The sequence below is a fragment of the Zeus faber genome (genome assembly GCF_960531495.2).
Source record: "Zeus faber genome assembly, chromosome: 20".
Taxonomy (NCBI): Eukaryota; Metazoa; Chordata; class Actinopteri; order Zeiformes; family Zeidae; genus Zeus; species Zeus faber.
Window position 1 is genome coordinate 27279455 of NC_137207.1, and position 12580 is coordinate 27292034.

A 12580-nucleotide genomic window follows, 5' to 3' on the forward strand; every position below is an offset into this window, starting at 1 on the left:
AAGTTTATTGTATATTGCCAAAGTGAGTTTCGTGTTTATCCTCATTGATTATTGCTATATTTGTGTTTATTGTCATGGTTTAAGGTTTCTTATTAGGTTGATCGTATATTCTCATTTTATATTGTTAATTGTTTATTTTTTGGTTATTTCATGTTTATTTGTATTGCATTTTTTTGGTTTATTACATGTTGCAGATTTTGTTTTTATCTTATAGTAAACTTTTCGGATTATTGTGTATTGACAATGTATTATTGGTTATTAGTTTGTATAGGAACAAAGCACCGGTGCATGTTTCAGGGGAAGCTAAATAAAAAGCACCAACCGGAAGTTGATCTACTGCATTTCCGGTTGGACACTCCTGACTTCCGCTCTGCTGGAAGCCCTCTAAGTTGTTTCTTTCTGTTCGAGTCGAAGCTTCTAGAGCACAAACCTCCTCAGGTAAGGACGAAGCGTCAGGTGTACGAATCATTTATATGACTTGTGTTTGTTATTGTTGTCGTAAACAGCGCTGATAAGCCTGCTCGCTGTTTAACTCTGTGGATCTGTGGATGAACTGTGTGATTGAAGGTGCAGTGAAACGTCTCTGTTGAGGGAGAGGCCAGGGTGGAGGGTGGAGGGTGGAGGGTGGAGGCTGGCTCCACCTCCCCTTCCTTCTGACAAGATATAAAAGTCACTACTGGAGAGAATTAGGGCCACGCAAAAGAAAAGGTAGCCCTGTGTTTGGAGAATAAACCCAGATCCGAGTTTAAAATCAAAATTTATTAAATTCTTAAAGTCTGAATTTCAATAAATAAATTATAATAAATATAATAAATGAATAAATTCAGCTCGTGGTTTCCACCACCAGCCCGTGCCACTGCCCCTCCTGGACGGACACGGCTCCGCCCGCTGACCGAGCCGGCCCTCAGCGGACACGCCCGGAGAGTTAGTCCTCACCGGGGAATACTAGCTTCATATCCAGGCCCTGAGCAGCGTGAGCACCCAGCTCTGCAACGACTGCACCGGCATCAGCTTCTCCTGCTCCACCCCAACAGGATGCTCTGAAACGGCTGAGTTTTTAAGTCACAATTCCGAGTTTTTTCCCGAAAAACAGGATTTTGTTTTTGCGTGGCCCTCTACTGGCTCTTCGGGAAGATGTTGGTCTTTTTTGACTCTGGTGAAACAAGGTTTAAAAACTCTTCATCCTCAACCTGGAAAAGATACGACATTGATGAGCTGAAAGCAACGTTCTGAGAGCATCAAGACGGTGTAGAATGTGGTGTATAACATGGTGTAGACCACGGTGTAGACTGTCACTCCAGTGCAGTAAAACACCTTTTAAAATCCTCATCTGTCAACTCCGCCCTGCCACTCTAAGGACTTTCTCTTCGGTACAACAGCCCCACAACACTTCACTTAGATCTGAAGCCGCGCCCCTTCCGAGCCCTGGTGCACACCTGGAAGGCCTTCCCCTCAGAGGTCCTGCAGGGACACCGGACCCGACCCGCATCACCCCGTGAGGGGACACTATTTGGGAAAATAATCAAATTGCAATGGGGTTTTTTTTGGGGGGGGTTTCTTTTCCTTTCTTCCTTTTTTACCAATATTGCGATTGCAATTTAGATTGTGATTAACTTTAAAGTCCCTTCTGAATCATTCACTAAACACAAGCAATAAATCATTCCATAGTATGAACAATACACCACGGAAATAACAACATAGAACCAGCTCTTTCCTGTCGGCCACGCCCACGTGTTATGATGAAATGAGATGAACTTATATGGATAGCATATCTTTATTTAACTATTGAATCCTAAAAAGAAAAACCTCCAATCACAGCAGAAAATTGACTGATTGATTGAACTTCAAGCCTTGTCGTTGTTCGAATCTAAAAATGAACATTCAAAAAATGCTCAGTGTTTCAGCAGAAATGCATTATTTTTCATAAAAATATTGACAGCCGCTTCATGTGTTCAGGGACGGCGTCATGCTTATTGAATTCAAAAAGATGTTAAAAACAGAAAACCAAACAGGTGCATTGTTGTGGATGAGGCTGCTCTGCCTCTCGCAGGCTTTGCCATTTGAAAGTTGCGTTGTGTTAAATTACAATGTGGGTTTTTTCATTGGATGAATCTCTCAGACATCACAGAAGCCAAGAGGACTCTGTTCCCCAGTGAACTGATGTCTGGTGCAGCATGGAAAACCTCAGTTTGAAAAACCTCAGTTTACTTCAGGAGCTGGGGCCCAGGTTCCTCTTTCAATGACCTCCTTGAAGATATGTCGATTCAACGTGGAGTCTTTAAAAAAATGTGTTGTTTACACCAGCAGAGCATTTGTTGTTTTTAAGTTTTGCTGCACACATTTTTATTGCTGCAGAAGTTGAGATCATGTTTACACAGTTGTTCTGATTTATAGTTTTAAAAGAAAATTAAAAAGTATGGGGCTTTTATACAATGGCTTTCAATATTTCTTATTATTTATTTCAGTTTCAATTTTTATAATGTAAAAGATACCTTTTATTATATGCCAACGTTAACCAGGCTGGTTACCATAGTAACCAAGCTGCCTCTCGGGAACAGTTTTACTTCTGAAGTTAACCAGGCTGGTGGAGATAAGCGAGGAAAGGTTTGTGCAGGCGGTGTCTGGTGTTGGTGTTGGTGTACTTACATGAGGTGTTTGGGCCCTCAGAGCCTCTGGAGCCGAGCTGACGTCTGGACATGGACTTCTCCAAGTTCCTGGACGCCGATTTCGACGTGAAGGCCTGGGTGAACGGGGCCTTCAGGCTGGCCCAGCAGGAGGCCCCAGGGAAGGAGGTCCCGGGTAAGGAGCCCCCGGGGAAGGAGGCCCTGGGGAAGGAGGCCCCTGGGAGGGACCGCCAGGCCGCCACCCTGGTCCTGAAGCTGCAGCTCTTCATCCAGGAGGTCAACAACGCCACGGAGGGTGGGTGAAGAAGAAATGAGAGGGCGGAGCTTCACAGCATTTCAGTTGGCTTTTGTGTTCCAGCTGTTGGTGTTTGATGACTCCGCCCTCCCCTGCAGAGAGCAGCGTGCAGGCCCTGCACAACATGCCTCGTGTCCTCAGAGAGGTGGAGGCTCTGAAGCAGGAGGCGTCGCTCCTCAAGGAGCAGATGGTTTTGGTGAAGGAGGACATCCGTCGCCTGGAGCAGGACACTGTGCAGTCCATGCAGGTTGTAGGCTTAATACTCCCTCAAAGTACCTGGGTGGGTTTAATACTCCCTCAAAGTACCTGGGTGGGTTTAATACCCCCTCAAAGTACCTGGGTGGATTTGATACCCCCTCAAAGAACCTGGGTGGGTTTAATACCCCTCATAGCACCCGTGTCTGAGCTCTGGTATTATCTTCAAACCGTTTGGTTTGGAATGTTCATCCCTCTGAAGCACATCCTACATTCATTATTGAACCGTGTTTTAAAAATCGTAATATATGTTTAATATAATGGTGTTTGAAAAAATCAGCACAGAGCCCTGAACGTTAAGATAGTACTGTGGTCAGGAGGCGGTAACGTCTTGTCTTAGCTCCTGCTTGATGCTTAACGTCTTGTCTTAGGTCCTGGTGGAGATCGACCAGGTGAAGAGCCGCATGCAGCTCGCTGCTGAAGCTCTTCAGGAGGCCGACAGGTGGAGCACGCTCAGTGCCGACATGGAGGAGACCTTCAAGACGCAGGTGAGCACAGGAAGTCGCACGCGCCACGCCGGCGTGCGTCACAACCTTGACATACTCTGTCATGTTAATCAATGTTTCAATCCAAACTGGCTCTGTCAGGCGCAGTCAAGATTCAAGATTCAAGATTTTTATTTGTTACATACATATACATACTTTCATACATATATGCGGTGAAATGTAATGCAACGCACCCGGTGATAGCACACTATGTCCTAGGAAAAAAAATAAAAATAAAAGTAGAAAATTCCTTTCTAATAGACCGACTAACTGACTCCTAAAACGTAATACAGTAAGTTGAATACTTATAGAATAAGATAAAAATATATAGAATAAAATACAATAAAAATAAATTGAAATAAAATGGAATAGATAGAAGGAATATGCCTATGTATATACAGATATGTGCATTCCAGTCTCCTCCAACTGTCTGCTGTGTCATGTCTCCGCTCTGTTTTTCCTGCCTACCAGCAACTGGAGCGTCGTTCCCCTTTCGAGGTCCATTCAAAAGAGGGATTTAGATAAATATACAATGACCAAGCCTGGTGTCCATCAAGCACACGTACAAGCTGATGTGACGCTGCTGATGTGACGCTGCTGATGTGACGCTGCTGATGTGGATTCCACAGTTTAATGTGCAAACAAATACATCAAATGAAAACATTTATGTACAGAAAATTGGATTGTTGAGCAGCAAAAGGAACAGCTTCCTGCTCAGTAGTTTCAGGAGGAAGTTGTTTTATGGTGTACTGCGCCTGTGCAACATGGAGGACAGTGGAAGGGGTGTGGTCTCCTTGCTGCTTTGAGTTAAACTAAGAAATCTCATTTATTTATAAGGTATCATTAAGATATGAATACGTTTTTATGAATGTACAATAATATACCCATTGCATGTTTTTCTTCATTTAATAATCAAACCATGAATAAGTGATAACAAAATGTGTTGTGGTCTATTTGTGTCAATAAAGACAAGCTGAGCTTGTCCTGTTTAATCTTTAATCTTAAAAAGTAATCAGAAAACACGCCTTCTCCTTCGGACGTAGGAGAAGTTCAAAAGTTCAAGGTTCAAAGTGTACTTTATTGTCAATCGTACCAGGCAACACGTAATTACACAGAGGATCAAAATTGCATTTCCCCATACTCCAAATGTGCAAGTAATATTTGTAACACACAACATATGACATGAAAGTGCAAAAAGACAACAACAATAGACACAACAACACAACAAGACTAAGGATAGTCTTAATATACTCAAGAAGGGAAATGAGGTATGTCATTAAGGTAATAAGGTGCAGTACAAAGCTAGCAGCAAGAGGATACATATGTATACCAAGGGGATACATATGTATTCTCAAAATGTAAATATTGTGCAGTCAGTTGGTCTTTGTGGGTGTTCATGTCGTGTTTGGTGAGTTTAGTAGTCTGATGGCCTTTGGAAAAAAGCTGTTCCTGAATCTGGTGGTATTGCACCGCATGCTGCGGTACCACTTGCCAGAAGGTAGGAGGGTGAACAGTTTGTGTGCTGGGTGGGTGTGGTCCTTGATGATATTAGTGGCTCTCTTGCGGCAGCGAGACGGGTACAGGTCCTGGATGGATGGTTGTGCTGTTTAGGTGATCTTCTCTGCTGTCCTCACCACTCTTTCTAGGGCTTTCTGGTCAGCAACAGAGCAGCTGCCATACCAGACTGAGAGGCTGCTGGTGAGAATGCTCTCAATAGCTCCCCTGTAGAAGGTGGTGAGGGCAGAAGGGGGGAGGTCAGCTCTCCTCATCCGGCGAAGGAAGTAGAGGCGTTGCTGTGCCTTCTTTACTAGGGAGGTGGTGTTGATTGACCATGTCAGGTCGTCTGTGATGTGCACCCCCAGGAACTTGGTGCTCTTCACAGACTCCACTGCACTGCCATTGATGGTGAGTGGGATGTGTGGTGTGTGTTTCTTTCTCAAGTCCACAGTTATTTCTTTTGTCTTGTTTGCATTGAGATGTAGATTATTGTTGTCACACCAGTTGAGGAGTTGATGTACCTCTTCTCTGTAGGCTGAGTCGTTGTCGTCACTGATGAGGCCCACAACTGTTGTGTCATCTGCAAACTTAATGAAGTAGTTTGAGTTGTATCTGGCACAACAGTCATGCGTCGCCAGTGTGAACAGCAGAGGGGACAACACACATCCTTGGGGGACTCCAGTGTTCACAGTGATGGTCTGTGAGGAGTTTTTGCCAACTCTTACTGTCTGTAGTCTATCATTAAGGAAGTCCAGTAGCCAGTTGCAGAGTGGGGTGCTGATGCCTATTTCGCTGAGTTTATTTACCAGGTGTTGGGGGATGACTGTGTTGAAGGTGGAACTGAAGTCAATGAACAGTATCAGCACGTAACTGTTTTTGTTTTCCAGATGAGCCAGGCGTAGGTGGAGTGCTGTTGCTATGGCATCATCAGTGGAGCTTTTGGGGCGGTATGCAAACTGGAATGGATCAAGTGTAGTGGGGAGACTGGATGTTATGTGGGCCTTGACCAATCTTTCAAGGCACTTCACCATGATGGGCGTGAGTGCTATGGGTCGGTAGTCGTTCAGTGTTGAGGCTGGGGATTTCTTGGGTAGTGGTATGATGGTGGTGGCTTTGAAGCATGCTGGTATGATGGCTTGGCTCAGAGAGGTGTTGGTCAGCACAGTCTCTGAGCACACGCCCCGGTATGTTGTCAGGACCTGCAGCTTTTCTGGGGTTCACCTTGAGTAGGGTCTTCTGCACATCAGCAGGGTCCAGGTGAAGTGTTACATTGTCCGGGCAGGTCCGGGCTTTTGTTGGTGTGGTGGTGTTGTTTTCCTCAAACCGGCTGAAGAATGTGTTAAGTGTGTTGAGGAAGTCTGTGTTGTCCTCGCACAATGGGGGTGTTGGTCTGTAACCGATGACTGACTGGATGCCTTGCCACAGGCGACTGGGGTCTTTTGTGTCTGTGAAGTGTGATTGGATTTTCTGTCCATAGGCACGCTTGGCTGTTCTCACGCCCCGGTTCAAGTTGGCCCTAGCATCTCTGAGGGCGTCCTTGTCCCCGGACTTGAAGGCAGCGTTCCGTGCTCTCTGGAGTGCACGACAAACCCTGGTTCGGTTTGTCATTGGCTCTTGAAGCGGCTCCGCCTTCCTCCTGTTAACAGCAGCAATGTATTTATAGATTATTACTCATTCCAGCAATGAAACATTGTTGTATTCAAGCCAGAAGCTGCTGTGTGAAATATCAACAAGTTTTCATCTATTCAGTCAAGCTTCATTTAATCAGTGTTTTTAGCCATCATGAGAAAAATAACAAAACATCTCCTGTCACATCGTACTTTCGGATGCCCGCACAACTTTTCATATGAAATGCAGTGATGAGTGGAATAAGAGTCACTGGTAATAAATCTGAGGGCGGAGTCATAACCGGAATCTAGAGGGAACTCCTCCAACTAGGTTAGTAAAGACACATGTCCATATCATAAAAAGTAAAAGGTGCAAAGATTCTCTTCCTGTAAAAATGTAAAAAAATTGAGAATATATCGTTTTAATGATAAAAAGTCATGAGAGCACGGATCCTTTCTGTGTTTGATGAAGGAAGTGAAGACAGTCGTGGGAGTAGGACACGCTGCTCTGACTGGGGGTTTACCTGAACCTCTTGTTGTCAATCCACTTGGTGTTCAATTCCCTAAATGAGCTTCTTGCTTTGTTCTCCCTATTTAGGTGGTTCCTCTGTGTATAATTGTGGGACGTGCTTCCATGTGTTTCAGGACTTTGCACTGATCTCCTCCAAGCTGTCCGCCATGCAGAGCAGCCTGGGCATACTGGTGGACACTCCAGACTACTCCGACAAGTGTGTCCACCTGGAGGCACTGAAGAACCGTCTGGAAGCCCTGGCCAGCCCCCAGATTGTAGCCACCTTCAGCTCCATGAGCACAGGTAAGTGAGCGGGTTCCCTTTATTGGTCTCTTCCCTTGTTTTTTTTTTAAACAGCTGTTGCTTTTTCATCCAAATCTGCACAGGTCTTTGGACCGCGGTGGAGAGGCAGACAACGGGCTACAGGAACCTTTTAGTTCCTGGAAAAAGCGTTGGCTGCTTACGCTCGTGTTTCCAGCCAAAGTACCTGGAACTTTTAGTCCCAGAAACTAAAAGGTTTCTTCAGCCTGTTGTCTGTGTTTCCACCGCAGTCCAAAGACTTGTGAAGATTATGCAAATGAGTCTGACTTCTGAAAAAGTGACCGCTGTGTTGAAACATCATTTTTGCGCGCGACTGTACAACAAACTGCTCCAGTCCAGTAGTTGGCGGTCATGCAGAAGACGATACAAGAATAATAAGATCACTTTGGTTGTCTTTCTTTATCCATTTTATTATTCTGTCCTTGTATTTACTGTCAAAAAAAACTTCACTCTCACAAACAAGATTTTCTGATCAAGTTACAAACATATTGAAAAACATCAGTTCGCACACAGGGAATCAAACCCGTGTCTACTGTTGTAGAAGGGTAAAATCGTAATCTCTGCACTATCCACACCACATATCAGTTGTGTGTTTATACATATACAGTAGGAGCCACATGGAGAAGACGGCTGGAGCATGACAGAGCACAGGCAGATCAGTGATTGGGGCGTGGCTGATCCATGCAAGAACCGTGGCAGGATTGCGCTCTTACCCTGGCTGTAATTGTATCCCCCTCGATGACGTCATTTCGCGCCGGCACCTGGTATATACAGTATATTTCTATAGATAGATAGATTTCAAAAACACAGGACAAGGTGTAAATATCCTTTGTGTGCACACTTGTGGGATGAGAGCTGGTAGTCTAGTAATCTAAAGGTTGCTGGTTTGATCCCAGGCTCCTCCTGCTAGCATGCTGTAGTGTCCTTGAGCAAGACACTTAACCCCTAATTGCTCCTGATGGCTGCGTCCATCAGTGTTTGAATAATTGTAAGTGGCTTTGGATAAAAGCGTCTGAGTGTAATGTAAAAAACTTAACAAGAGAGTATATTTGACGATGGAAGGTTGACACAGAGGGGTTTTCAAGTGGCACCCTCCTTCCTTAAGGTTTCGTTGATGAGCCCACAACGCCTCTGATTCAAGATTCAAGATTTTTATTTGTCACATACATATACATACTTCCATACATATATGCAGTGAAATGTAATGGAGGGCTGGAGGGCTCAACAGTGACTTCTGGCGCCCCAGAAGCACCCCCTTCTGTGTCAACCTGGCCTGCTACTTCGAGGCCTAGCAGGGGTCTTGCCTTCTTCATCGGAAGCCATTGGCTGCTTCTCTCTGCTGCCTCTGACACAGCTTTGATGGCTAGGTGCTGGCTCTGCCCTCTGATTCCCAGGTCTTTCAGCAATCTTGAGGTAGATTTTGCCACGAACCCTCTGCACCCCACTTCCACCGGGCGGCCTTCAGCAGCTAACTCAGAATAGCGTAGATGTTTTCGCTCATAAGCCTGGTCCATTTACATTACATTTAGTCATTTAGCCGACGCTTTTATCCAAAGCGACTTACAAGGGAGAATAACATTCAAACATTGCATTGCAACAGAAACATTAGTGTAACAATAAATATAATACTGCTAAGTAGTGCTAAGTACTTAAGTAAGTTAGGAGAGGAGGTGCTCTCTGAAGAGCTGGCTCTTCAAGTGCTTCTTAAAGACAGAGAGGGAGGCCCCTGCTCTGGTGGTTTTTGGTAGGAAATACAATTTGCCGGCCAACATCAACCAGCATCTTCCAGTCGCAGGCTAAGCCAAGCTGGCCTTGCTCCAGTGGTGTGGGGCTGCTCCTGGTTACCTTAGCCCCCCTCACGGACGAAGGTGGTTATTTGCAGGTGGTTGGATGCTGATGGTGGTATGGAGTTGGTGGCATCTTGTTTGTTTTCCAGGGTGGAGGCAAGGCTCTTTAGATTCAAGATTCAAGATTTTTATTCGTCACTTACATATACATACTTTCATACATATACTGTATGCAGTGAAATGTAATGCAATGCACCCGGTGATAACACACAATTTGTCCTAGGGAAAATTTATTTCTAATAGCCCAACTAACTGACTCCTAAAACGTAATTCAGTAAGTCGAATACTTATAGAATAAGATAAAACACATAAAAATAAAATGAAATAAAATGGAATAGATAGAGGGAATATGCTTATGTATATGGAATAGGCAATTATGTATATACAGATATGTGCATTAAAGTGGCATGTGAATAAAGTGAGGTAGTGTTTGGGATAGTACAGCACAGTATACAACAGTACAGCGCAGCAATACGGCATCACGAACAACCCAGAACAGTGACACACTATGTGGTACAGTATGCTACATATAGTACAGAAGGTAGTGGAGCCTATGTGTGTGGATCAGTGAGGACCCCTGGTGAGGTCAGCGTTGACAGTTCTAATGGCTTGCGGGAAAAAACTCTGTTTCAGTCTCTCTGTTCTCGCTGTGTGACTGCGGAGGCGCTTGCCTGACCGCAGCAGCTGAAACAGTCCGTTGTTGGGGTGATGAGGATCCTTCATGATCCTGCAGCTCTGCTACTACACCTCCTGGTGTATAACTCCTGCAAGGGGGGGAGGGTAGTTCCAGTGGACGTGGTTCCACGTTCAGCTGAACGCACCACCCTCTGCAGGGCCCGCCTGTCCTGAGCAGTACAGCTCCCAAACCAGGCAGTGATGTTGCCTGTCAGGATGCTCTCCACTGCTCCAGAGTAGAAGGACTTGAGGATCCTCACCGAGACCCGGAATTTCCTCAGCTGCCTGAGGTGGTAAAGACGCTGCCTCGCCTTTCTCACCAGAGTGTCTGTGTATACAGTCCATGTTAAGTCCTCTGTGATGTGAAGTCCCAGATATCTGAAGCTGCTCACCCTATCGACAGAAGTCCCATTAATCCACAAGGGCGCGTGCGTCCTCGATTGTGATCCTCGCCTTAAGTCCACAATCAGCTCCTTAGTTTTGCTGACGTTCAGGTGGAGGCTGTTGTCCTGGCACCAGAGTGACAGGTCAGCCACCTCCTCGCAGTAGGCCTTCTCGTCGCAGTCGGTGATCAGGCCCACGACCACGGTGTCCTCAGCAAATTTTATGATGGTGTTGGAGCTGGACCTGGCCACACAGTCATGTGTGTACAGGGAGTACAGTAGGGGGCTGAGGACGCAGCCCTGTGGGGATCCTGTATTCAGGGTGATGGAGCTTGACATGTGTTTCCCCACCCTGACCACCTGGGGGCGGGCTGTGAGGAAGTCCAGGATCCAGGCGCACAGCGGAGCATTCAGTCCGAGCTCCTTCAGCTTGACAGCCAGTCTGGTGGGGACTATGGTGTTGAAAGCTGAACTATAATCGATGAACAGCATTCTCACATAGGCCCCCTTCTGGCCATCCAGGTGCGTGAGCGTGGTGTGCAGTACCTGGGAGACCGCGTCATCCGTGGATCTGTTTTGCCAGTACGCGAACTGCAACGGGTCCAAGGTGCGGGGGAGGGAGGCGCAGATATAATCCTTAATCAGCCTCTCGAAACACTTCATGACCACTGAGGTGAGGGCCACCGGACGGTAGTCATTCAGGCAGGTTGGAGAGGCGATCTTTGGGACAGTAATGACGGTGGACCTTTTGAAGCAGGACGGGACCACTGATTCAGCCAGGGAGATGTTGAATATTGTGGTGAACACCGGAGCTAGCTGGTTAGCACAGGTCTTCAGTACTCGCCCAGATATGCCGTCTGGACCCGCAGCTTTCCTGGTGTTCACCCGCATCAAAGCCCTCCTGACCTCGTGCACGGACACTGAGAGTGCGCGCTCATCCTCAGCGGTGTAACTCCAATTAGCCAGCGAGCTTGCGGTGCTGTTGCCAGACTCGAACCGCGTATAAAAGGAGTTCAGTTGGTTGGCTAGGGAGACGTCCACACTCGTGGCTGGGGAGGAGCAGCTGTTGTAATTCGTAATAGTCCGCAGCCCCTGCCACAAGCGTCTTGTGTCCCCCCGCTCCATCTGCAGCTCCACGGTGTCTCTGTACGTCCGTTTAGCGTCCCTCACCGCCCTCCGCAGATTGTACGACGCCGCTTTGTAATTGTCCATATTTCCAGATACAAGACCGTCGTTGTAAGCGACCGTGCGAGCATTCAGAGCGCAGCAGATGGATTTATCAACCCATGGTTTCTGTTTTGGGAATATCAGAACTTTCACCGTGGGAACGATATTATCCGCGAGCGTAGTTACAAAACTTACTACAATCTCCGTAAACTCGCTGACGTCACTTGAACTTGATTGGAACATGTCCCAGTCTACGTCAGTCAGAGCGTCCTGAAGCGCAGCCTCCGATTGGTCCGTCCACCGCTTCACATCCCTCGTCACCACCAGATCCCGCGCGATCAGAGGCCTGTAAACAGGAAGCAGCGAGATCGTGGCGTGGTCAGATTTTCCGAAAGCAGGAAACGACACGGGCTTGTATCCGTTCTTGTAAGGAGTGTAACAATGGTCCAGAGTTCTATCTCCCCTGGTGGCACACGTGATGTGTTGCTGGAAATTAGGCAGAACTTTTTTAAGGTTGGCCCTGTTAAAGTCCCCAGTCACCACCACAGCCGCGTCGGGATGTCTGTTCTGAAATCCGCACATGGTACAGAACCGACAGAGCTGCGTCGGTGTCGGTGGGATATAAACGGCTGTAATAATGACCGTGCTAAATTCCCGGGGGAGATAAAATGGACGGCATAGGATGGTCAGCTGTTCCAGGTTCGGCGAGCAGGAGTGGGAGAGGAATTTTGTGTTGTTGGCGTTACACCAGCGGTTGTTTACCATTAGGCAGACGCCTCCACCTTTGGATTTCTCCGACTCTCCCGTTCTGTCGCCGCGGAACACGGCGAAGGACTCGGCTGGACGTATGGCTTCATCCGGCACCAGTGGGTTCAGCCATGTTTCCGTCAGACAGAGGACGCAACAGTTCCTC

At 46.7% G+C, this 12580-nt stretch overlaps 1 protein-coding gene across 2 annotated transcripts in view; it reads left to right on the plus strand.

Annotated features, from left to right (window-relative positions):
• The first annotated feature begins 326 nt into the window (after window positions 1-326).
• cog7 (component of oligomeric golgi complex 7) overlaps window positions 327-12580 on the plus strand; it is a 37497-nt gene continuing 25243 nt past the window's right edge. For both annotated transcript variants that reach the window (XM_080020771.1, XM_080020772.1), the window contains exons 1-5: window positions 327-438; window positions 2668-2919; window positions 3018-3166; window positions 3546-3662; window positions 7409-7577. In XM_080020771.1, the coding sequence (XP_079876897.1) occupies window positions 2697-2919; window positions 3018-3166; window positions 3546-3662; window positions 7409-7577 (658 nt within the window). In that variant the 5' untranslated portion in view covers window positions 327-438; window positions 2668-2696. The remainder of the gene's footprint in view (window positions 439-2667; window positions 2920-3017; window positions 3167-3545; window positions 3663-7408; window positions 7578-12580) is intronic.